This window comes from Ochlerotatus camptorhynchus, unplaced genomic scaffold, assembly GCF_037179485.1.
Source record: "Ochlerotatus camptorhynchus isolate MF236.1 unplaced genomic scaffold, CSIRO-AGI_Acam_v1.1 ptg000306l, whole genome shotgun sequence".
NCBI lineage: Eukaryota > Metazoa > Arthropoda > Insecta > Diptera > Culicidae > Ochlerotatus > Ochlerotatus camptorhynchus.
Genome location: NW_027040794.1, coordinates 546,138 through 573,207, shown reverse-complemented (window position 1 = coordinate 573,207; position 27,070 = coordinate 546,138). Strand labels below are relative to the sequence as shown.

Genomic DNA, 27,070 nt, shown 5'->3' with positions numbered 1-27,070 from the left:
GCAAAACCCGCGTACAAAGTGCTAACTCTCTGTCCAATGATTGTTTTTGCCTGCCTTTTTCTGGTTGCTTCCAGGCCTTCCGCTTAGGACAGGAATTCGTCTTTCTTGCATGAGAAACGCATATTGACTTTTTTTTTAAATAAATTCATTTATTTATCAAGGCTCAAATGCGGAAGCTTTATGGACCCGAAATTCATTTTTCTTTTCTCAATGTTTCTTAAAAATAGAGTTAGTACAAGAGGTGTCCGAATACTCTCGGCTTACTCGAGGTTACTGGCTACAATCTATTAAAAGGTAGGGAAGGGATCAAGGAAAAGGTACACAAGGATGCGATTGATATATTTATCTCCACCGCCGTTTACTGGCTGCTTTTCGACCTTTGACCATGGGAGATGCAGTGAGGTGACGGGAAAAAGCTCTTGATCTCAGGGCTGGTAGCAGGTCACTTTTTAGTGACTTGGTCACTTTTTTGAAGCCAGTCACTAAAAAGTCACTTTTTACACCTAAAAGTCACTAAAGTCACTATTTCCCTAAAAATAGTCACTAAAGTCACTTTTTCGCAAAATGTTTAAATTGAGTACTTGGCACTAAGAAAGTCTACAGTAGTTTTAACAAAATAAACATATCTGTTAAAAACTTGAAAATTTTAACCAGGGTGACCAGTGAACCGCAAAACGTTAGAACACCAGGAAAACTATTGGGAAATGCCTTCAATTTCGATTTAAAAGAGAATTTTAAAGGATTCCAGGGCATACACCAAGATATATCAGAGAAGAATACCAAAGTACAGACTACGAAAGTCTCATGTAAAATTAACTGTTCTGAGGACCGATTTCTTCATATCCGCTTAAATCTTAAGCCAGGTTTACCTATATAGTAGAATTTGGCTTAACACATACGGGCGTCGCTTTTGATTACTGTTTAAATTAATAGAGACTCAAAATTCAGCTCCGAAACAATTTTGGAAATAATTCTAATGTAATTAAGAGTGCACTTTAACGAGAGTTCTGAGAAGAATTCTATGATGATTGGATGAGGATTCTAGGTCCAATTATAATAAGAATTCAAAATTAGTTCTGAAATGGCTCTGATGAAAAAATTCCATGAAAATCCCGTGAACTCCAAAGATGGTTTCTGCGGATAGTTCTAAAAGAATTCTGGGGTGATTTCTGACGATACTTTCAAGAGAATTCTTAAGAGTTCGAAATAAATTCCGAGAAGAATTCAAATGGAATCGAATTTTGAGGAAGGAATTCTGAGAAGAGTTACAAAGTTTGTGATGGATTTTTGTTTTGAGAATTCTGAGGAAATACTATGGGGATTCTAAGGAGAATACAAATGAATGCAAGGGAGAAGTCCAAGATTATTCTAAGCAGAAATTTATGAAACTTCTGAGGTTAATTGCATGGAAATTCTAAGGATGGATTTATGGAAGGAGCCTTCAGGGAGTTTCTAAAAGAATCAATAAAAAATCGAAAATAATCTACTTTAACTAATCATGTGTTATTACTTCATGCGTGAATTTAACGATTTACATAGTCGGAGATGCTTAACGTCAAATATCAGACTTCAAATGGAGATTTTATACGACCGAGGAGGAGATTCAATTATAGAGTTGATAGTTCCGTTATAGTACGGCAGTGTGAAAATTGTTTATCAAAGTAGAAAGCGAGCAAAGGACAATTTTGAGGAAGGTACGAATCGGGTAGTTGTTTACGTCAGATGGTGACTTGAGTGTGAAACAATCAATAGAACTGTTTCCGCACATCAGAGGTACGTACATGAGCAAATCGGTGATCATCCCTTTTGCCAGTGGTGGCAGGGGGAAACACCCCTCACCATCCCTCATTAACGGATGAGCTTGGTAAAGGAGATGCTCTACCCTATTCGTACTTTCCTCAAAATTATCCTTTGTTCGCTTTCTACTTTCTATATACAAATTTTAAACTGCCACACTATAACGGAACTATCAACTCTTTACTTTCATCTCCTCATCTATCGTATAAAATGTCCACTTTAGTTCTGATATTTGATGTTAAGCGTTTCCAACTACGAAAATGATCTATTTCCAAGAATTTGGTTGATTGTTTTGCAAAGAATTTCAAGAATGCAATATTATTTTTGTAAAAGCTTATTTGCTTCTAAGTTTAAGAGAAGGGGAATTATTCTAAAAAAGTTCTTGAGATCATTCTGAAGAAATTCTGTATTAATTTCATAGCAAATTATCAAAGTTATCTACCTAGATATATCAAATATTTAGAGATTTCGGACGCAGAATCAAATTCAATATCATAAAAATATGAATTACTATTTGCTAGTCATCATGTATAACGTAAGCAAAAGTAAATTATTCAAATCATTTCAAATGCTCTTCACAGGGGTTTCCGTTGTGAGATTCGATTAAGTTAGAGGAATTTATGAAATTTGATACTGAGTTCCATGACATAAAAAGTTTATTTCGATATCAAACCGTATTTGAATTTCTATGTTACCATATAAATGGTTACTTATTTAGTATTTACAAGTCACTATTTGGTCACTATTTCCGTAATTTTAGTCACTAAAGTCACTACTATTATATCGCATCAGCGCTACCAGCCCTGTGATCTCTCTGTCGAGATGCCTGATAGTTGTTTATAACTGCAACGAAACATAAAAAGAGGGGCTTGGGAAGGGACACCGATGAGAAAACAGAAACTAAAATTAATACACGAACAGACAAATCACTATCACACTCTCAAACGCTAGTAATTTTAAACGTTAAAGTTGATGATCGACGAAAGCATTGGCAATTTAGAAGCTAGTTGTTTCAAAAGAGTATTCAACATTGGAATCATCAAAACAATAATGTTCCCCATGTAGTCAGACTCATTTAATATTTACGGGAATGCCATCTACAATTCCAGAAAACGTGAACATGGCTGCATGTTGTTCTGGCTGTGGAACTGGAATATCCGGAGCCTTGGAAGAAGCTGGAAACCACGGAAGTCCCTATCAACATCAAATGGTTTGAAACTCGGTGAAGGGGCTTTCGGAACATTACCGCTACTTTCTGGTTTCTTCAAGATGACTCGAGGTTCAATACGAGAGGCCTCCTGAGGCTGTTGCGTGATAATTATGGATCGCTTCCTAGGTGGGGCTTTGAAAACAAAATTACTTCCCTCACCAACACTAGGGTCAGAGCCCTGATCATCAACCGAGAGAAGGTCGAAGGGGTTACTACACGGAGGAACTCGGGAAGATGGAGTAACTAATCTTAGGATTTCCGCGAAGAAACGCTGCGCGCGAGCCTTCAAAGTCCGCTGCAGTTTTCTACCTGCTGTTTGTATCTTGGAAAATCAGTGAGAGCATGTGGAATTTCCAAAACATAACGACATTTTGGGGAGGCACGACAAGAACCCTCCGTATGTTTCTCCTCACATTGATCACAGCGTGGCTTGTTGCCACAGAAAGCCGCAGTGTGTCCTAGTCGCTTACATTTTGTGCAGTTCATTACCTTTGGTACTAACAAGCGCACAGGTAATCGGATCATCCCTATAGCGACGTAATCTGGTAGTACTTACCCAGCGAAGGTCACACGAAACGAGTCCGAAAGCGTATGAGTTTTCTTCGTTCCAACGACGGACACTGAATGCATTTGAATGCAGTTTAGTATTTTAATTTTCGGGAGGTGAGGGTTCTTGAAGACACCAACCCCGCCTTTCAGGAAATCATCGCGAGTTATACTCGCTTCGGTAACAACTCCCTCGATTTCAACTTCTTTACTTGAAATATACAATCGGTATTCCAAAAAAAAACTCAAATAGGGAAAATGGCTCTAATGTTGGCCTATGGATCTAACATTGGGCCCATCGCTAAAAATCTGCTATTTATCAATTTTATCTAGATGAACGCGTCATTGGGATGGTACTTATGGATATTTTTGATCGCTATTGAAAATTTAGTCGATTGCTGAATTTATGTATGGGCCCAAATTAGGGACACTTAGGCCGACATTACATACATTTGCCCTACAACAATTTTGTTGATCGATCGCTAACGGTAACACGCAGTTTATTGGGTCTTACTTTCAAAATCTCTGTCACGGCTGATTTTTTTAAACAGATTCTTTGAAATCCGATGAACATTCAAAGGCTTTTGTTTGCGTCGGACAAACCACGGGCTTTTCGAGTCTTCTTGGTAAGCCTTAGCGTGGGGGGCAGGTGACGTTCTCGGGGAAACGGGTGGAGCACCTTAACCTTTGGATATGCTACGGTGTACTTATTGGTGGCTGACCCATCACCATCAGAGGTATTCAGCGCCTCAGAAGAAGGAAAATCCAGCAGAGAATCATCGTCGGAGAGTGAGATCCCCCCGCCATCATCTAAAAAAACATATCAACCGGAAAAATGCATAAGGCCCTATAGATTATCCGTATCGACTTTCTCTTTCATTAATAACTTGATTACAAAACCGTTTCTTGCCAGGTTTGTCATATTAGATGCTGGATTTTAGCTACTTTCATCGAACTGTGTGTTGAAAATAGCTTGGAAATGTATTTACGTGGCCGTGAGGATGCACAGATAAAACCAACAAAAAGGATCTGTCCTAAGAAGAAAACCTAATCCATTGTTCGGTTTAATTTATTCGTTGAATCTCATACTTTCCAAATTTAAGCCTAATGACCCATTTAGTATAATAGCATTCAGAGTAGAGGCTTTCGAAATATGTATGTGATTCTGGTCCATAGAATATAACTTAAATTCTTAGCCATCGAATAAATTGTACATTTTTCAGAAGTTTTCTGATCATCTTATCCTTTTCAAAATTCTCTAAACTTCTTTGAAGTTCTAATCGTAGGTTTTTCTGAACTTCCCTAAAGTTCCCTTGATGGGAATTTCTCAGGTTCTCCTTTCTTTCTTTGAAGATCTCCAAAACTCTTCTGAGTTTTCCTAAACTACAATGAAATTCATTGAACTTCTTTGAATTTTGCAGCAAATTTCTGTAAAATCCAATGATTTTCGTAAAAATGTAGGAAATTTAGGAAAAATCCTGGGGGTAAGACAGCTTTCGATTATGAACTCGGAAACTCGGAGTTAATTTTAAGTAACTCTGAGTAACTCGCGTTGCTCAATATCTTATACACATAGTAACCTGATTGTTGTATTGAAAACAATGTTGAAACGGATGCTGTCAAGCAAAGTGCTTTCCAGTTTTCAATGATGAACCTCAATGTAAGTATCAATTAAAATTGGAAACTTATAATCTATTTCAATTATTAAACTTTTCGACATAAGAATGGTGTTGTTCGAACTATGTTTAAAGATTCAGATATTATCCTAATATTCCAAAAGTGCAGAGTTTTAAATTATCATTTCACTTACACAGGATTACTTTTAGGAAAAAATCCAATGAGACGTTGAAAATGTAGCAGCTAGTATTTGCAGACCGTCACTAGATCGTCGGCATCAGCAGCAAGGTACCGAAGAAAATCCCACACCAACAGTATATTGCCCAATAAAACTAACCTATAGATCAAAATAGACAGTCTTTCCATAGTAAATATCATAGTTTCCCTGCCAAACCATATCTTTCAGTTCAAACTCCGCAAGAATCTCTATTCAGGTGACCGTACACTGCATATCTTGTTCACGAAGTCCCTTGGACTACTAAGTAATAAGCCAACCCTTTTACTACTGCACTTGCCGGTACAAACGAATAGTTACACGTTATTGAAACTTTTAAACATAGTTGTACTTGTGACGATATACCTCAATATTGATGTTCGATTTCCTCATGTCCGAAATTAGTTCAACAAGATGAGAGGGATCTTTTATAGCCTGTGCGAGATATGCTATTTCTGTTCACAGGGCAGAAATTTCTCAAATCTCTGGTCGTGTACCAACAGGTACAGTCCTGAAATAACACCACCGCATCATCAAAAATCTTCAACGACAATACTTTAACCAATCGATCCCTGGTCTGCCTTGGATCTTTCAATATTTAAAACTGGGTTTTTTTTTTAGAAAACCAAATATGCTGTCAGTCGATATTTTCTTTGATCAGAAAATCGAGACTTCTTTGATCATTTTTGAGTAAATTTGAGTAACTTAAATTTACTCGCTGCAAATATATTTACTCTGAGTACAGCTGTCTTGCCCCTAGGAAAAATCCGTTAGATTTCTCCAAAGTGTACATATTTATTCGAAATACTCTAAACTTCCCTGATGTTCTCTGAAAACTTCTGAGATGATCAGTATGAATAAAACTGTGAAGTTTCAGGAACTTTTGAATGGTTTGACGAACATCTAAACCCTAATAGGTTGAGCATACATCTAAACCCTGCTTTAGAAAACATCTGTAAACTTAAAAAGTTGTTTAGAATACTTTGGAGAGGTTCAAAGAGCTTTTGTACAGTGTCCAGTATCATGTGTTTCGGATGAACTCAATACACTTTGAGTAGTGTTCAGTGAACTCCTTTAGAAGGTTCTGGATGTTCAAGAGTATTGGAAATTGTCAAATACATTCTTAAATTTCCAGAAACATTCCGAAAATTTTGGAGGCTTAAAAAAATCAAGGTAATCAACAAAAAATCATGTTTATAAACAGACAACTAAACAGGTATTATATGAACTGTTAACATATAAAGAGATGGAAAAAGATAATTAGAACAATAAACAACATCCACATAATTGAAAAGATAAACGTCAAATCCTTAAATGATTATTTAAATATAATGTTTTCCTTCGAATGAGTCATGCAGAAGAACAGCTAACGTAGCATGCACAGGTCAATAAACGATGTTTATAACATTATCCAAAATCATCTCTAAAAATAGAATAGCGAATTCTCCGTCATTAGCACCAGAACGTCAATAATATTACTTAACCCCCCTAAAATGTTTTTAATTTATCGTCTTGACACATTTGACTAAATTAAAAATAAATTCCCAAGTCAATGACCATAAAGTTCGCACATTTAACCGTGCTGGAAAAGATTCACGTTTTGCATCTGTGCAACTGCCTCCGTTAGAGCAAGCATCACTACTATAAATCTGTCTGGCTGCAAGTAGTAATTTTACTCTCCCGTCCGTCGGTTTGCGCCATCAAAATATGTTTTCGCAGATGTTTATTTATCTATTTCTGTCTACTTCCAGGACAGACTATAACCAGCATCAACAATAGCAACCGCGAGCCGCAGGAACAGTAATGGGGAATCGTCGTGAGTTCGATATGCTAATCATTTGTGGTTGCTATTCGACAACGCTCGATCTAGTGAAGTTGCCGTCATCACGCATTTGCTGTGGTATTGGTATTGGCCTATTCTAGTGATTTTCTAGACCGCTGCTGAGCAAATAGTTTTTTTTTCTTTGCGGAAACCAGAACGTACCAGAGAAAAGGCAAACAGCTTTCGCATAAATCATGATAGTGTGAAAACAAAAGAATACCATTTCGAAAAGTGTGTAAAGGAATCAAAGTGAAGTGCAGGGAGAAAGGCGAGTTGAGTGATCGCAGTTATCATCAATGGTGGAAGTAAGTGCTGCAGAAAGCGAGATATAAGCCAAAGTGCACACAGCCAGGAAGTTCGATAAGTGAATTTTGCAAAACGAAAATGTGGTCAATTAGTGGCCTATTGATGGCCTTTCTGTGCGCGTGCTGCCTTTTGGCGGCCTCAGCCAGTGGGAAACTGGGCCGGGATGATGTGGATATCGAAGAGATGCAACGCGATGACCCGTTCGGTTATCAGAGGGACGACGATGCTGATTCGGGTGAGATTCGGATTGCCCAGCCACTGCGCCATCGCAATGGGCGTATGCGGATTGGTCAGCTTCGTCGCGGTGGACATCGAACGAGACACTCTAAGCATGGTGAGTCTGCTTTTCTTTTCCATTTTTTGTCGATTCCTTCGGATCTTTCGGAAGCTGTGAAATTATGAGAGTCGTAAAATGTAAAGGGCACTTTTGGGTTATTAATTTGGGAGATAAGTTAGTAGGGGGACTATCGTGCCGCTTATTGCCGTTCATTTGCATAACGATCAAGGTCAGGTGTATCGGAGCGTGGTTGTTCGCGATGTTTCGTGATTCTTCATTTTGTGTGTTGGCAAGCATGAAGGCGCTAATGCATTCACAAATCAACGGGAAATGGTATTTTCGTCGTTCGATGATACGACATGATCGGTGTATTAAGTGTTGACGGAAAAATCGAATAGGTGTCAATGACTTTTAATCAACGATCGTACCTTTGGATTTAAGGTGAAAGGAAACGTCATAAGTGTCAGTCAGTTTTATCATTCAAAACAAAAATTACGTTCATGGAAATGTGATCATTGCGTTCTATTTACCTACCGGAACAAAGTGAACACATTTTCATTAACAGAATTTTGGTCTTAAACGAAACAAAAAACTGGTTTTGAATTTCCAGAAATTAATGACATCACTTTTTTTTTCCTTAACTTGTATTGCACATTATTTTATGATTTTAGCAATGAGCGAATTTTCGACATGCTAAATGATATTTTCTATCCGTTTCCCATGCATTTCACTAAATCAACCTTAAAATTCTCTCTCCTGTAAATCCAAAACGTCACCAAAATCGTTCAAATTTAACACAGTTGTTGGGTTTATTTTATTTACTTTACGTTCAATATAATTCAATAGCTGATTTTAATCATTGGAATGATTGTTGTCCTTAACTTGAAAGTAACCATTTTCATTGAACAAAGTGTCAGTCAATATTTTTTTTTAATATTGTTAAAAGTTTCCTACGTTAGAAAATTAATGACTTTCTGTGAATGACTTAAAAAATGCCTTCATTTATGCACAACTGCATTTAAATGAGTGCTTTCCAAAATATCTACTGAAAATACATTTCGTCTAAGGATTAAGAGAACCCAAATTAAACAAAAAATATCTCATAGAAAGTCATTCGAAAGCCATATCAATTTCACCCAATAATTGAGATATCAAAAATGTCCAAAAACTAAATAAAACACTCAATATAATAATCAGTCATACGAAACGTTACCATCATAGATCTTAATTTAGATTTTATATGCCATAAGTTTGTCAATTTTCTTAAATCAAGAATTGATTTCCATATTTATGATTAATGTGATTGATCAATTTGCTCAATTTAGAGTTACGTTTATTCTCTCTGGTTCAATGCTACATAAAAACAATACATATTAGTAAAAATAATTAGAAACATCCATGAAGCAGCTTTAATGTGTACGTCAATGCTTCAAACTCAATCCTCTTTTGAACAATACTTTTGATGTTCAGAAAACTAAAAGAACTCAGTCATTCATCAGTTATTAATGTGCTTATCGACCTTAATTTACAATTGATCAAAGCTAATTTGCTGAAAGATATTTTACCTCAACTCAAAAATTGGCAGTAACCTACGTATAAATTAAATCAAACGATAAGAACCAAACTTTATGATTGAACATAAAATGAAAATGATTTGTTTCAGCAGAAATAATGTGCTATATAAAAAAAAATACAACAAATATTTGCTCAGCCTCCGGGGCTGTTGCCCCTTTGATATCTCCTCAAATTCGACCCTGGCCACTGGTACGTACGGCTTCGGTTTGTCCTGTTTTTATGTTTAGTTACTTAGCTGCTTTCGGGCAGGAATTCATACGGTGCCTCTCCATCTTGCACATGAAACACTTGTTCCTGATCCCGTCTTAGAAAATGTTTCTCTTCCGATTGAGGAAATGAATCGTGGATGGTATCTCCTTCTTCACGTCCATGTTTTTTTCAAACATGTTACTTTACAAATATCACTGCAATCAATATCTCTTCAATAAAAAGCGAAAACTATTAGTGGAAGACATGGTTGCAATATGACACACCATCGACTGGAAATGCTTTTGGCAACGTGGGGCTTTAGGTAGTGATGAAACGTCGCTAGAACTATTCCACAGCCACACGCAGTATTTGAGCAAAGGCAGACGCACAATTTTTGCCTGTAGATTTGAAGACATACTTCAAATCTTCGCGTACATCGTACGGGTTAGGCAAAAAGTGTACGTTTGACTTTGTACTGTCGCATCAATGGCCCTTCGCTCATTTTCAACTTGTATTCAATTTTCATACTGCCGTACTCGAACGGAACTATCTACCTACCCTCTTCTAAGATCATTCTCTAGCTAACAAATTATCACACTAAAGCTTCATGTTAGATAGCATTTCCAACCAACTCTGAAAATCGCAAATGTCACGTATGAAGTAACATAAAAAACACGTTGAAAACAAAATTTTCGACTTTTGTGACTTTTGTGAACTTTATTCCAGGATGGTCTAAAAATAATCAGAAGTTCACATAGTAGAGATGAACCAGCCTAAGGCTGAAAGTCTCGTTAATAAAGGAAAAAAAAAAACAAATCGTAAGTTCAAATTTGCTATCCAATAAAATGGTAGATCTCTACCAAGACAAAGTTTTCGAACATAATTTTGTAAGTTGTTAGAGATAAATAGATAAGATGAGATGAGGAATTGGGAATGTCTTCGATAAAATAATAAATCTTTAAGTATTGAAATTTCACCAAATTGTAGATTATTAATTTCCAATTCATGCAAAAAAAACGCGCAACATCATTATAATTATAAGTTTATTGAAAATTTGAATAAATTAGCGATACTACAGATGATTTATCATTTTGCTTTGCTTAATTGTCAGAGTCTCAACATAATGTAAAATTTTCTAAATGCTAAATCGTTTAGAGCTGATAACATGAACAACACACTGCAAAAAAATAACTTTGATATCACATCAAAGTAGATGCACTTCAATCGTGTCCAAAATATGGTGTAATATTACTTTCCAAAAAGGAAAAAAATATCATAAATACAGTGCATAAACTGACATTACGTTGCTTTTACTGCATTGTAGTGCATCCTCTTGGATGTAATATTAAAATTTATTTTTTGCTGTGCAATAAAAGGACTATTATTGCAAGATTATGATTCTTTTATAAGCCTTAGTTAAAAAAAATAAGTTCGAAATGCTCAACAATTACCGAAGACTCGTTTTCATCACTACCTAAAGCCCCACGTTGCGAGAGCATTTCCAGTCGATGGTGTGTTATAATGCAGTTCTTCTTTACCCAACTCTCTGAGATGATCACGTTGGTCATGACGAGAGGAGCAACACAATAGTTGGGTAAAGAAGAACTGCATTATAACACACCATCGACTGGAAATGCTCTCGCAACGTGGGGCTTTAGGTAGTGATGAAAACGTCGCTAGAACTATTCCACAGCCGCAGTCAGTTTATGAGCAATAAGAGGGACGCACATTTTCGCCTGTGGACTTGGAGACATACTTCAAGTCCCCGCGTACATCGTACGGGTTAGGCAAAAATGTGCGTCTATCTTGAAAAACTGTCGCATTAATGGCCCTTCGCTCATTTTCAACTTCTATTCAATTTTCATACTGCCGTACTCTAACGGAACTATCCACCTACCCTCTTCTAAAGATCATTCTCTAGCTAATAAATCATCACATTAAAGCTTCATGTTAGCATTTCCAACCAACTCTGAAAATCGTTAACTTCGCGTATGAAGTAACATAAAGTAGTGGAAAATCAGAGGATTGTAAGACTTAAAACCAACTTAATTTTAATACGACTAGAAAAAACTTGGAACTTGAAGACAATCCCTAGAGTTTTGAAAGGTTCTGCACCCTGGATACATTATTTATAAACATGTTGTATTTTTATACAAATTCATGAAGTACCGATGACATATGCGGAAGTATGACTGAAAATTCAGTTTTGGTTAAACGACGAACGCCCTAGTAATCCATACGGTATAATGGCGTTCGGTATGAAGATGTTCAGCTAATCGGCGTCTTACCTAATTCTCCATAACATAAATTTTGTTTGCCCCCCAATTTGAAAACTGGCTACGCCCTTGTAATTATGACCTTACCTTATTATCAGCTAAATATGAAAAGAGTGTCAAGGCAATTCTGAAAAGTTTACCAAGAAAAATAACAAGAATATTCTAATGGAATTTTACAGAGAAAAATGGAAACAACAGTATGCAAATTTTGGGAATTCTAACCAGTTAAAAGAAATCTGGAATTATAGAGTATAAGATTTCTAGAGATAAAGCGTACTCAGAATGGTCTATACACAGCAAAAAATAAATTGTAATAGTGCATCCAACAGGATGCACTCCAATCATGTGGAAAATCTCATGTAATTTTTATGGCCACAAAAATAAACTAAGCAGCGTAATGTCAGTTCATGCACTGTGTTAATGATAATTTTGTTCTTTTTGGCAAGTAATATTACACTATACTTTCGACACGATCGAAGTGCATCCACTTTGATGTGATATCAAAATTATTTTGTTGTGTATCTCTAGAATATGTTTGAACAAGTTTGTAGATTTTACAGATTATTATAGGGAAATTCAGACATGAAGGATGATGTAATTTTAGGACGATTGAAAAGAAAATCCTGATAAAAGTTCGAATATTTCCTGTAAGAACTCTTCAATTTAGGAAATTCAGACTAACAAAAACCTTTAAGGGTGTTAAGATCAAAATTTGGTCGAATTGACGCATTTCTTTTAATCGAGCATTTTAAGAACCTTCTAGCTGGCTATCTCCTTCTTCTTCTTTCTTCTGGCGGTATTTATTTAGTGTGCTGTATGACGAATGGTGTTCATTTTGTGTGTACTACAAACAAACTGTTTGGCGTTACCGGCGCTCACGTGGATTGGAGAGGGTAACGGCTGACTAAACAGCGGCCTCCTGAAATACCTAATCTTACACGTGACGGAATCCATCTTTGACATAAAGGATGAGACGTAAACAAACATGTCATGTAAAATTAAGTGCTCCGAGACTGAAAAGTTCGAAAGTACGTTTGATTGAGCTGAATTTCGCGTCTATTATGACTCAATTTTATGTCAAAATTGACGCTCGTGTCAGCCTCAGAGCACCTAAATTTACATGAATTTTTCTAAGTGTGTAGGGGCTTTAATTCGCCATGCGCATGGGAATTTATTTATTTATTTATTTATTTATTTTTTTTTATTATAGTCACTTTAACACTTGGGTCATTCGTGACTTGTCCGGGGGTGAGATTTGAGCTCGTGACTTTGGCGTGAGAGGTATGGATGCTAACCACTACGCCGGGGTCGCCCCCTGCATGGGAGTTAGCGAACATTTACAATTTGACTCGCTACTCGCGTGGAAGAATTGGCGACTGGTTCCACGTGTACCACGCGCGGGTACTCCTACGGACTCCAAAGCGATGCTACTGCGGACTGCACATAGCCGATGTCGTTTTCCAACGGGGTATGGCCGTTGCATCGATTGTCGTCACCGTCAACGGGAAAATGCGGAAAGTGGTTGCCGCTGAAGATAGAGGTTACCGGTTCGAAACCAGCGGTGCTGCTCACTATGCCTAGGGCGCGGGAAAACCCTTTTTGCTACGCTCTTCCGGCCTCGGTACCACCATGTGTCCTTCGAAGCTGGAAGATGGGGTCGAAAACGGTCGTTAGCTGATGTGGGTGGTGCGATGTTTCGCAACGTGCCACAAATCTGTTAACGAGAAATGCCGTCGCGTGGCATTTAACTTCTGCACACTGAACAAATGAATTACCTTGCTCTAAAACACCTTCGCACACTCCTAACCGCCGGACTAACGCACTTAGCACTAACTATCTTTAAAAAACTAACGATCTATCGAGGGAATTCAGAAAAAAACCTAGATTAGCAAACTAAAGGAATTTCCGTTTACTAATATCACCTGTTCTTTCACACCACGGCGCGATAACTAACTTGGACCGCTCTCGCCTCTTCTACAGACCAGAATGAAGTGCAAGAGTTAAGATTCTCAGCTTAGGCGCAACAATTGCAATTTTCGTCGCCGGAAATTATGTGAAATCAACAAAGTTGATTTTCCAGTAGATCAAAGAATCGTCTTCACGAATACTAGTTTTTTTTTTTTTAAATACGATGGAAAGCATTCCCTTTCCCTCAAGTTAACGCATATGCCAATTAGCTTCCCACCCGAAGGGCATGAAAGGATGGGACGGGTCAACAAATCCTGAAAGCAGAATTAAGCAGGTCGATGTCTGTGCGTTTACGCGTGGTTTGCCTAGACTCTTCGTATGACTATCGAAGTACGCTTTGGCGCCCGAAATGATACAGAGAACTCATTTACCATCTAATGAACATATCGGCGAGTGAACTATTTGAGAACGCTTCATGCGTAAAATCGAAACAAGGAGTAATTCGAAGGGGTTTGAAACATTTCAATCCATGCACAACTTTTTTTTTTATTTTTGCCACATAGCATGATAAAGGAGGTTTTTATCGATCGTTCAAATCGTCAAATACAACAGGAAATGTTGTTGCAGCTGAGTTATTACCGAAAGTGAAAGTCGATGAAGAGAATCGATCAAAGTAGATAGGCCCTTTTTCCAGCTCTGTATAGATTTCTCTCAATCTCAATCTCGCAATCTCTCTTTCTATATTTAATTGTTGATTTCTCAAGAAGTTTTTAAGAGCGCAATTCAACTTTTCCATCACCTGACAAACAGTCAACACCTTATCATTAAACTTCAACAATTCCACTACGGTATTCGTATGTAACCTAACCTCCATTCCAAAGTCTATCATCACTGCATCCATCAAATCTGCCATAGACTTCTTGGAATATTCTGAGGATGGTAAAAAAAAGTAGGCTTCATCGAAAACAACCAGATCTCGATATCCATCACACGAACGAATCAAATTTATTCTTTGCTACCAGTGTTGTTGTGGGCCGTGTGCCTAATTGATGAACCGTTCGCCGAACTCGTAACAATACAAATTGCCTGGTGCGAAAGAATAGCATGATCGTGAAAAATTATGCTCCCATCGGGCCTTCAAAGGGTTGGTGGGTGCGGGCGGCTGTCGGTGTCAGACAGCCAGATCAATCCTCTCTGGCTGCCGCTGCTGCTGGCCAGGTCCAACAATCGCTCGCCATAAGCAGAGTTCTTTCGATCCATCATGCCTCGTAATAATAGACAGTTCGGAATTTATTTCGAATTTTTGCAGTAGCCACCTTTGCCAATAAATAACAGCAGCTCAGTGAACACTGCCGACTACGCTGCTCATTAAAGGTCCCCGGTCGACCGACCGACCGTCCGCGCTCTTCGTGATTCTGGACAGATTCCATGAGACAGATGAAGTAATGTTTTATTACTCTTTTGAAGGGATCTTGCGGGAACACGATGTCGTGAATTTCAGTTATGCTCTGCTATGGAAATCTAAATATATTACCTCCGGTGCGGTTAGCAGTCAGTGACTACTCGCACTCTAAACACCATCTAATATTGAACGGTTCCTCCAGGCCGCAAGTCGACTGAGAGTTTCGGAACAGGAGAGGCATGATGAATAATGATCAATAACATTCTCCAGAAATGATGAATACTTTCTGTCAAACGCGACGGGAAGTACGAGGCAAAGCGAACGGAAAGGAAATTAGTTTGCTCAATAAAACCCTTCTTTTGAATTCCAAAAATACAACAACGCGAGCGTTCGTTCTACCATCATCAAAGGAACAATGCACTTGCTTTTGGACCCAAGGCTCAATTTATTTTTATTTATTTTTCTGTCGATAACAAGTCTGCTTGCGGTAAATATGCGAAAAGATAATGGAGTAACGGGTGATTGTGGACGGTGTAACAATGAAATATTGATTGAGTGATGCAAATAAGTTTAAACTCTAAATGAGGGTATTGAAATTCCATTAACAGGGTTCCGGCCCAAGTCTTCATCTTGGACATGTTTTTGTTGTTAAGCGGCTATTGTATATTTCGCACATAATTGGACTCTTGTGCGAAAAATTAGTAAACAGTAATATTTTCGCACTGGTCATACAATTTAAATATTGACCTTTTAACAGTTTCCTAGAGCTTGAGTAGTGCAGTTTGCCTTTACTATTCTAATGCTGGTATTGCTTTCAAATAAGAACATTTTTTAATTTTTATTTTTTTCCTTGATTTGTTTTCCGTCGAACTTATTTTCTGTGCTGAGCAGCAAAAGCTACCGACGCGAGGGACGCAGCTCCCACATCTGGACCCTACCATCGACCCATCAACTCATGAACCGGGGACCAACGGCTTTACTTCCTTTCCGAAGGAAGGCGTGATCAGAGTTGTTATGCCACAGAACATCCCGACGGCGCCGACTGGGATTGAACCCAGGCCTGCTAGGGTGAGAGGTAATCACGCTTACCACTACACCAACGGCGCCGCTAAATTAAATTTCAACCTGTACGAAAATATTATTGTGCAATAATTTTTTGCACAGGAGTCTAAAGTGGTTGGAAATGTGCAATATCTTGTAAAAAAGTGTCGTAGTACCGTGTGGGACGGAAATCCTTACAGTTAAGGGATTATGATTATAATTAGTTATATAGATTACGCTTATCACAATGAACATTGAACGCTATTCTGGCCAAATTATGCTCCTTCAGCAAAAAAAAAAGCTTATTCAGCTTTTAAAGGGTGTATTCGCCCCGTAACGTGGGTAGATCACCTTTTCGTGGTACGTTACGGAATGTAAGATCTACCACTGATTCCTAGTCCTGACTACTTCAAACTAGGGGAACAGGATTTTTCAGTAATCCAAGGAACACATCTTAGTCCTTGTTACTTGTTATGCCTTGTTGATAGTGACAAGACTCGGCTTTGTCTACCGAGGATGTTCAAGATCAAGGAAAAAATGAGTTAGTTGTCTTCATCTATGTGATTCCTAATCTTCTATTCGTTGTTCCTTAGATTGAAGTGGTTAAGACTAGGGTTCTGATGTATGGTCATTATCGGTGTCCAGCGTTGGAAAAGATCGCGATATTTCACGAAGTTCACCAAGGGAAAAGTTCGCGAGTCATAGTGAGTTTTGGTGAACTTTTCCAACACTGTCGGTGTCATACCTTAATTTTGTTGCTAAGGAATCCAATTTTGACTGACAAAGGGGGGCGCCTTTGGAGGGTGTTTCAACACTCCGAAGGGTATAAATAGCGGGACCTTTCAATTAGAGTCGGATCCTTGCGATAAATGCAAGAGTGGCAACTGTAAAATCGAATAATCATCATTTCTCAATAGTGATGGAGTAATACGACATGCACTAAACTAAGGACACGGGATATACTACAATAGATCAATTTACTGATTGCAGTAGTGTTATGTCCCGAACAGAGGAAAAAAAGGGTGTATTCGATAAAAATGTATCATGATAATTGTCTACCCCTCATTGTAGCACGGAAACTAAATCCGATAGCAGTGGGTACTCCTCACTTTTTGATTTGATCAAGCTTGTCCTCAACATGTCACTGTATGAAGGGCCAAAAACGGTTTTGGTGGATCGATAAGTAATTCACCTATACGCCTCCACGGGATGATAGAGAATCTCCTTCCAGTCACATGATTATACAATTGGTCAAAAAACGAGCCGTACAACAGAAGGATACCCCACTGAGTGTGGAGAAAAGCCCGGCCTTTTCCACGAGATGTTAACAACAGGGAGTTGACAATTTCACTCTCCCCATCCAAATTGCTTCACCAGGGCCCTCCCCTTCCCATCATGTATTGGTTCGTATAATAAATATAATATAATGTTTTATATACATATGTTATCATTTTCTGAAAGTATATACGATGACTTACCTTTGATGATGAAGTAACTTACCTAACTGATAACCATCTTCTTTCTTGTCTTTTGTTGGATGCCAGTCAGACGCTTTTTGAGCCACACCTCCGAGGTAGACAGACGCTCGGAGGTGAAGCATTTCCTCTTCCACCGTGCTATGGTTACCGCGCCAGTGTTCGCTTCGCACCTCCTCACTTTGCTATTGTCGGATTGACAACATTGCCCAGGCTACGCCACCCAGCTGTATCCATGTTTCAGCTGGTAGTCGTTTGTAATCATATGACTCGTGGAGGCATAAGATAGGGACATTTGAGGACCGGAGCTTGAATCACTCTCCTTCCAGGTTGTCAACTCACCATTCTGTAGCCCGGGTGTATTCAATAAAAATGGCACACCGAAAATCTTCTGTAACTTTTGAACTGTATGAGTAAAATACCTGAAAATTTGAGTAAATTTTATTCATAGTGTATTGTTTACATCTGTCAAGTTTCAAAGTTATTGATACAGTAGTTCCAGTCATGTCGTCGAAACAAGAAATCGTCCGTGAAAAAATGTGTGCACTTACAATCAAAATCCAGAAGCTTGACATTGCCTATACAACTGTATCTCATGTGATAAGAACCTTCAAGGAGCGTCTGAGTGCCCGAAGGAAGGAAGGGAGTGATCGTAAAAGTGGTGCAATGGACAGTAAAATGACCAAGAAAGTGGTGCAACAGTTCAAGAACCGTCTAAACATGTTAATTCGAGATGCCGTTAATAAGTCCAAGGTGTCAGTTGGTTTTGTGCAGAAAACCATGAAGCGTGCTGGATTACATGTTTACATGTTGGAAAAAGCCCCAAACCGGAATGAAAAGCAAAACATCACTGCGGACATCCACACCTGGAAACTTTACACGAAGTTGCTCACCAAATCGTGTTGCATCGTGATGGATGACGAAACTTACGTCAAGGCCGACTTTCGTTAACTTCCTGGCTGAGTTGAAAATTCTCTGGGGAGAATTACTCGGGTGCGAGAGATATCATTCTCTGGGGTGAATCTCTACTTGTCTCCTCGGAGATTTATCCTGGCACCACTGGAGAGATTGTTAGACACAGCACGAGAGAGTGAGAGAGTTGACTGTTCACTGTTCGTCTGTTTATACACTCACTGGACTCACTTCCGTGAGAAAGATGGCAGCGTAAAGGTGTTATTGTTTCTCCAAAGATTCTGGCAGAACTTTACGTGAGTGAGTGAAAACATAAACGTATAGAGCCTTCTCACAGGCATATTCGACGTGGCTGTTGAAGTTTAGCCGATCATCGATCATCACTCCCAGATATTTCAACACACGCTTTGAGGTTATGGTGTGCCCCTGACGGTGATATCTGCCCACTGTACCGCTTTACAGTTACTGGCCAATAGCACTTCCGTTTTGAGGTGGGCAATCTGCAGCTTCGCTTCTTGCATTCAGTTACTAATCATGTCGATCACCTCGGTCGCCAACACTTCCACCTATTCCAGCGTCTTGCCTGTTACCGTCAAGACGACGTCGTCCGCAAATCCAACGATTTCAACTCATTGAGGCAGCTTCAGCGTTAGCACGCCGTTGTACATCCCGTTCCAGAGCGTTGGACCAAGGATGGAGCCTTGTGGAACTCCCGCTGTGATCCTAATCGATCTCTGTCCCATGTTTGTCTGTCGACTAAACTGAAGCAAATTTCAATAATGATGCGCGGATGCACTTCCCGTATTCGAATTTCCAAAATGTGTACATTATTATTTTACCAAATTTTAAAATAATTGACGACATACTGTACGTTAATAGAAAAAGTAACCTTTAAAAAATCTTTGTATGCAACAAACTAACAACCAAAATCTTCACCGCGCACCGGGGTGATTCTCCCCGGTGAAGCAAACGAACTCTCTTCGGTGCTCCCTACACGGTAACCGCAAAATACCCAATAATGACTACAAAGTAACCATTTTCGAGGGAAACTGGGACTACCCATTAAATGAGTAAAATTTTACCCATTTATGAGTAATTACAACTACAAAAACAGGTAGTAAGTATTCATTTTTGAGTAACAAATACTGATAAATGGGTAATATTTTTACTCATTTAATGGGTAGTCCCAGTCTCCCTCGAAAATGCTTACTTTGTAGTCATTATTGGGTATTTTGCGGTTACCGTGTAGTGATCACTCATACGCTTCGGTGTGTTGGACTGGTGGATCACCCTGCTTACACTGGGGAGAATGGCATCCCTGTTTCCTGGGCAAGAATATTCCGTTGCCAAGTTTAAGTTCGATATTCCGGAGGATGTTCGAAAGAAGAAATTATCGAAATTTGCAAAGAAGTTCCTGATCTGGCAGGCGATTTGCGGATGTGGAGAAATAAGTGCTCCCTTCATCACTTCCGGGACAATCAACGGTGCAATTTACACGGAAGAGTGCCTTAAGAAGCGTCTCTTGCCATTCATAAGGAAGCACAAATGATCAACTCTGTTGTGGTTTACTCTAGCATCCTGTCACTACGCTCGAAACGTGTTGTAGTGGTACCGAGCCAACGGAGTCAATTTTGTGCCAAAAGATATGAACCCACAAAATTCACCGAAATTCTGGGGAATTATGAAGACGCATCTCAAAACTGTTAAAACAGAGCTGGAGTTGAAGAAAATTTGGGTAAAACAACAAAAACACTGGGAAAATCGGTTGTACAAAATATGATGGTTATAGCGAAAAGGAAGGTGCGGGCATTCAGGATGGGAGACGTAATTGAATTAAATAAATATTGTAAATCATAGCTTATTAGTAGTTTTTCATTAGCTGGAAATTTCAACAAAATCTAATAATCGGTTTAATTTTGGTGAGTAAATATGTGTGTGCCGTTTTTATGGAATACACCCTTTAATCGTCTCAAATTGATTGTTGGGATATGGGGTTTAAAGTTTCATTAGAGAGTACACAAATAAGACCATTGGTAGTCATATTTATTTTTAGGGTTACATTGGTCACACCCGTACATTATCCGGGTGCTCCGAGGTGGGTTCAGAATCTGACTTGAGTTAAATCTCATAATGTGATTTATAAAATTGAATATGTGAGAAGGGTCAGATCACACCATAGGTGGATAAATTCGGGTTTTTATAATTAATACAACTAGTGCATATAACCATCATTAAATACTCTTCTTATACATGTATACTATGGACGACGAGGCTCGGTAGCTCAGTGGTTACCGTTTCTGCTTACTGAGCAGAAGGTCCGGGAGTTCAATCCCAGGCCCGTCCCCTTCCTTAGAATTTTTCACTTTGCCTTATTCTATACCCACTAGATTTTAATGAAAACAAATTCTTCTTTACACCGATCGCATCACTTACCACAGTCAGAGCTGGTAAATATCACCACCGTCATGTGAGAATGAGAAAACAGGTCCTCTCACTATCACGAGACGAAACTACCTATCATTCATTTTCTTCTCATTTTCCAATGATCAAGCACTCATGAGAATAATTCTATTACGGTTTTTACATCTACATTTCTAACTGATTTAGATTAATTCAAGCATGTAACCGTATGTTATCGGTAGAGTGAATATATTATTACGATTTTATCGGTACAAGTAACTTTAAAAGTAATAAATGAGCTAGTAATTACGATAATCACAACACTGTCACGTTTTGTCATGACGAAAAATTCGATGAGATTTTGAAGAAAATCTCTATCATCGTTTTCTTATCTGATGATAGTGACAGGAGTATCTCTGTAAATATCGCGTGAGATATTTCATTGAAAATGACATGTGCCAGCCCTGACCACAGTACAGTGTAAGTCCTGATCTAAAAATAGAAATTGGATGAGTGCGTGCGCGTGTGTGTGTGTGTGTGTGTTTGTGTATTATAATCGCTCTACCAAAAACGATCCCTGCGTGTGCGTGCAACCCCCCACATCCTCCAACATCCCAGTGATTTCTCGTGGAAGCGCAGAGGATTTCTCGGTTTCCTTCACAGCAAGTACCACGTCAACACATTCCTTCCTATTCCCTAGTTGACCTGCATTGGGACACGGCCGGCGCTGGTATTGCTAAATATTAGATCTCCAGTTCTTACACATTGAGGATGAATGTTAGTCCCAAACATCATCTGTTGGTTCTCTGTGCAATTGCAGCTGATCTGGTAATAACAGAGCAGCAACCGTGGGCGGTCAATCATGCTTTTCATGCTTTTGCTTTTATACATGTATACTATGGATGATTTTTGAATTTCAGTACTATCGTTCTTGTTCAAACTTGTCCTTGTTGTGTTGAAAATGCTGTTGTTATGAGGCACATATTCAATGATCAATTTACTCTATTTTGAATTTTTATTACTCACGTAGCAGAAGAAGTCTTGTTGTTTATTATTAAAACAGCTACAAATTCGATTTCTATAGCGTTTGTATATATTTAACCAAAGCTAGAGCACTATTTGTGAAATTTTAACTGGTTTCATAGTAATTCCCATACCAAGTTCAAAGCATTTGCGTGACCTCAAAACTTCATCAATCTTTACAAATAAATACACTCTCATGAAGACGCATATTATGGGGTCATTAGAATAAAAATACTTTTTTTTCGGAAGGAAGCAAATTAATGTTCCAATCGAGGTGGCAGATGTTACTTGGTAGCTATTTAATAGAATGTTAGTTTTGTGATTCTTCGTGAGATCTGAAATTATGGCTCTTTGAACTGTACGAATGATTTATGCACAACGAGTCAATTCTTGAATGTTAACATGGCTCAGAAAGAGGTCATCTGCTACTTATGAACAACATTTGTTTATGAATTAAAACTGAATCAAGCGATGCTAATTACCTCATGAACCATAACATCATTCAAATGTTACGAATCTCACGGTAAGGGGTAAAACTTCACACAATCAATTACACATATGTACTTATGTTAACTCGAACCGAAAACTGAAACGCAGATAATCGAGCTAATTGAAAATGATATGGTTCGGCTGCAAATGGCGGGTGCATATTGGATATCATTAATTCTGAGCCAACCGGTGCTGAATGGTTATGTGTTGTGCATGCGATGAGGCACCTTTTTACAGGTGCGAGACCGCCAGCTATATTTGGAGAGCGCCATGAATGGGCAAAAATGTTAGCAAATTGATAAAGGGGGTTGGTCATCCAGCGAAGACGGCCACCGAAACAAAAATCGGTTACATGTTGCAGCGATGAAAATTGAAAAATGATTAAAGATTACACGCTTTCTGGACACAGGCTTCCACGTCAAGCAACAGGTGAGTGAGTGCATCGCATCCCGAGCAAGAACCGATAACTAACGTATAACATATCATAATTAGGTATGGTACCTTATTTTGGTATGCTTGGGGTTTGTTTTGATACTATCGATTTATTTTGTGCTATATCAGCAAAACGTGATCACTAACATCTAAAAAAGTTATTGAATTTTTATTAGAAAACCATTCAAATGACACATTATCGTATTCTCTTGTTAAAAAGTGTGTTGATTATCCGTCAGTTACTATAATAACTAAATTATTTATTAGTTCGATATTAGTAGAACATTTTCTAGGTTTTATTTTTTGGTATTTTACCTCTTGCCAGTTATGCTATTATCATACCTGAATTTGGCATTCATAAGTTATTTTCACCTGCTCGGGGTAGAGCTAATGGAGGATGTGCGTACGAAGTTTCCTGGAGGTGGTTCCCGGTAGATCGGTGCATGTGTGGCCCTTGTCTCGACCGGAGCAGTGGACCACCAAAAGACAAAGTCAGAAATTTGCGCGTTTGGGTCTACCTGAAACAGTGCAGACACAGGCGCACGTAGGTACACTTTTAATAATCAATTAGTCACTGTTTGCTCGGCGATCATAAATCATGTTGGTTGTTGATGTTTAATTATAGCGAATGAAAATGAATTTCTGATTCACTTGCATGCTCTTTACAGTAGATATATTGCTGTGTGTGGGCTGTGTGAACTGCACAGTGCCTGCCTGCCGTTCCGACTGATGTGGGTCAAGGAATTGTCATTTTGGAAAATCTTAAAAGCAAAGCCGCACAATTAACAATGGAATCTGCGTACTTGCTAGTGTAGGACGAAGCTTGACGTTCATGGTTGCAGCACCAGATGTAATCTTTTCAAATTGATTAAGGTGACACGAAATTTACGAGGATCATTATACCATACTCATACATGTGTGGTCGGTTGATCTTAAGTTTTCAAGTATCATGTATTCACGAGAAACAAATTAGCAATTACATCAAAACATGGGAATGAGTTTCTTACCTTAAAGTCCTCCGTAACTCGATAGTCCCTTCAGCATCAAGTTAAGGAGAGTTGACTGTAATAAACAAATAGAATGGCAGTTCTCGTGGCTTTGCGTGAGTGTGTAGATGTACAGGCGGTTCCTTAAGACATAGTCGGTTGACGGTGGTAGGTACTTGTTAGACAATTTCTCCTTGAAAATTAATGTCAGCGACTTGAGAGTGATGTTCGCTTTTACGTTGATGTTTCGGATTTTTCATTAGCTGTTACGATTAGGTGACTAAAAACCTCCAAAACTATCATGCGTGCAGTTATGATCCGCTACTCAGCCAGAATAAATTGGATTCGTAAATCATGAAAATGTTACGTTGGTGATCAAGAATGTACAACTAGCATTATATAATTGAAATTGTCACTGCAAGATACTTCTGATCTACAAGCATACATAGATTTGACTATAGATACTGTAGGTTCTATATATAAGCGGAGGCAAAGTAGAATGTCAATGCAAAACAAATTATCAGTTAGTGTAGCCAAACGAGCATGACTTCATTATGGAACCAATGATAAACGGCTTATGAACGGTACTAGAAAACATAAATATCAGTTCAGTTGCGTACTTTAAATGTTGGCCTGCCAGTTTTAAATTGTGTTTTGCATTTTGTGAAAATAAATATAAAGCCATTCCATAGTAAAACGACATAATGATTCTCAGAATTTCGTAAAAATTTGTAGTTGTATTTGCAATTCCAAGCTTTTTAGCGATCCATCGGTGGGACGCCTCTGGATTTTGATTGTAAGTGCACACATTTTTTTTCACGGATACATTTTTATCGAATACACCCTTTAATCTACCCTTAGTTCTGCCTTCGTCTCGTGTTTCGTACGTCTATTACAGAGCATGTCATATAATTTTATGCACAGCTTTCTTAGTTCTTAAAGCATGTAGTAATTAATGTATTTTCCCCTGAGGAGTCACTGACAAAACAACTTTAGATTTTTTGTTTGGTTTTCCTTGATTTGTTTTCCGTCGATTTTGTTTTTCGTGCTGAGCACCAATGCTACGGACGCCAGGGAGGCAGCTCTCACACCTGAATCTTACCTATCGACCCATCAACTCATTAACCGGGGACCAACGGATTTTCTTCCCGTGATCAGAGATGTTATGCCTCAGAACATCCCATCGGCGCTGAGAGGGATTGAACCCAGGCCTGCTGGGGTGAGATGTAATCCCGATTACTACTACACCACCGGCACCGCAAACTTTACAAATTGAAACACAAAAATTTTTCTTTTTTTCTGCTATTCCAAATCTAACAAAACTTTTTGACATTATGTCATCAACTTCAATTTTAACAAAATGTGTAGTAATTTTGTTTCAATTATTTTGATGATTTTTAGGCTGGGATCTTGAATCAAAATTAATTAAGTTGTTCCTTATTTATTAGCTGGTAAATATTGAAATTTTTATAATCATCAACTGATGTTAAATTTGACTGCCTGCTACGGCTGCAGATAACTAAAAAAAACTCATCCTCTGCAACCCTGGTTTGTTGTGATGTAAGAGGCTGGGTGGCCTAGCAGCGACCGTGTTTGCTTATTGCTTTCTTGTCAATCATGGAACTCCACAGGTACTAGGAGTTGTATGGTCATTTAAGCTCTAGAGATTTTAGGTCATTTTGCCGATTTGAAGATAATTGTGATGTTTTCATAGTAATTACGGCCATTGTATTGTATTTTCATAGTAATTAAGTACCGTAAAACGGGGTATCTTTGATGAAGTGGGTATTTTTCATAGTATTTTATTCTCCGCGCTTTTTCCAAATTGGAAATATTGGTTACAAATTGTAGCTTAGGGTATTTCCGTTGATATGGTTTATAGTTTTAAGTTATAGTTATCATAGTTATAAAGCATGTGTTACAAAGCAAACAATCACTTATGAAATGTATTTCCTAAATAGCCATCACAAATTCAAAGTTGTATTATTATTGCTTATGATGTTTTTTGATCATATACTCATTCAATGTTTCATATTTCAAGAACTAATTTATTCACGCATTTTCTTCTACATTCATCAAGCATTATCAAAGTAACCCCAAATCAAAATACTGATGTTCGGTCACAAGACTAAAAAATAGTGCAAATGTTCTAATTTCCGTTAAATATATTGCTAACGAATTGACTCTAGGATCCTCAGTACTTGTTTAAAAAAATAAAATTTGAAAAACATGAGTTGCTGTAAAAAATATTTAGAATATACTTCAAAAAGCTATCAATGTTACCCCGTTTAACAGTACATTTTTTTAATTTTAAGGTATTTTCATAGTTTTTTATTCTTTTTGGCATATTTTGGGCCATTTATGTCTTTTAATGAGCTCTATTTTTTTCCTTGATTTGTTTTCCGTCGATCTGGTTTTCCGAAATGAGTACCAATGCTGCCAACGCCAGGGAGGCAGCTCCCACACCTGGACCCTACCACCTATCGACCCATCAGCTCATGAACAGCATTTCTGCGATGTTAGGGAATTTGTTGGCCTAATTTGTCGTTCTAGCGCCATTTTCCGTTTTAGGCTATATCGCTGGTTTGATGGCTACTACGGTGGATTTAAGACCATAGGGGTTTTTCTAACTTATATCATCTTGGCTTATTGATTGCATTTGTTTTTGTTGTTGCTATTTTGTCTTTTTAAATCAGTTTGTGTTTCAGGTCATTATGCATTTTTTTTTGGAGGAAGTTTTGGGTGTTTAAGGTCATTTTGACCAAATATCTTAAATGAGTTGCTCGTTTATTGAATTATTCAATGATTACCCACGTCATCAATAAACGGAAGATTGAGATCCACTGGTATGTACCCAACATAATCCCAGTTTTTGAACCATTGCACCAATTAAATTTTTTTAAGATAATAGACTATTACAACACTATCAGTAGGAATATCTTTAATAGACTTCTACACATAGCCATGCACACTAAGATTTTTTTACAGGAGTCAGTATTTTTTTACTGGGTTTTTGAATTGCTGAAAAAGTCGGTAAAAATTCAAATGACCGTTATCCGTAAGGAATCAATGAAAACGACTAACTTTATTTTCTATCATTAAATGGGGTTAACATAACTAATTATGTACAAGTTCAGAACAAATTTTCTCATTAATGATTTTTCTACAGATTT

At 38.1% G+C, this 27,070-nt stretch overlaps 1 protein-coding gene across 2 annotated transcripts in view; it reads left to right on the top strand.

Moving 5' to 3' along the window:
- wb (wing blister) overlaps window positions 1–27,070 on the top strand; it is a 409,502-nt gene that overhangs the window by 14,213 nt on the left and 368,219 nt on the right. For both annotated transcript variants that reach the window (XM_065229029.1, XM_065229030.1), the window contains exon 2: window positions 7,136–7,846. In XM_065229029.1, the coding sequence (XP_065085101.1) occupies window positions 7,591–7,846 (256 nt within the window). In that variant the 5' untranslated portion in view covers window positions 7,136–7,590. The remainder of the gene's footprint in view (window positions 1–7,135; window positions 7,847–27,070) is intronic.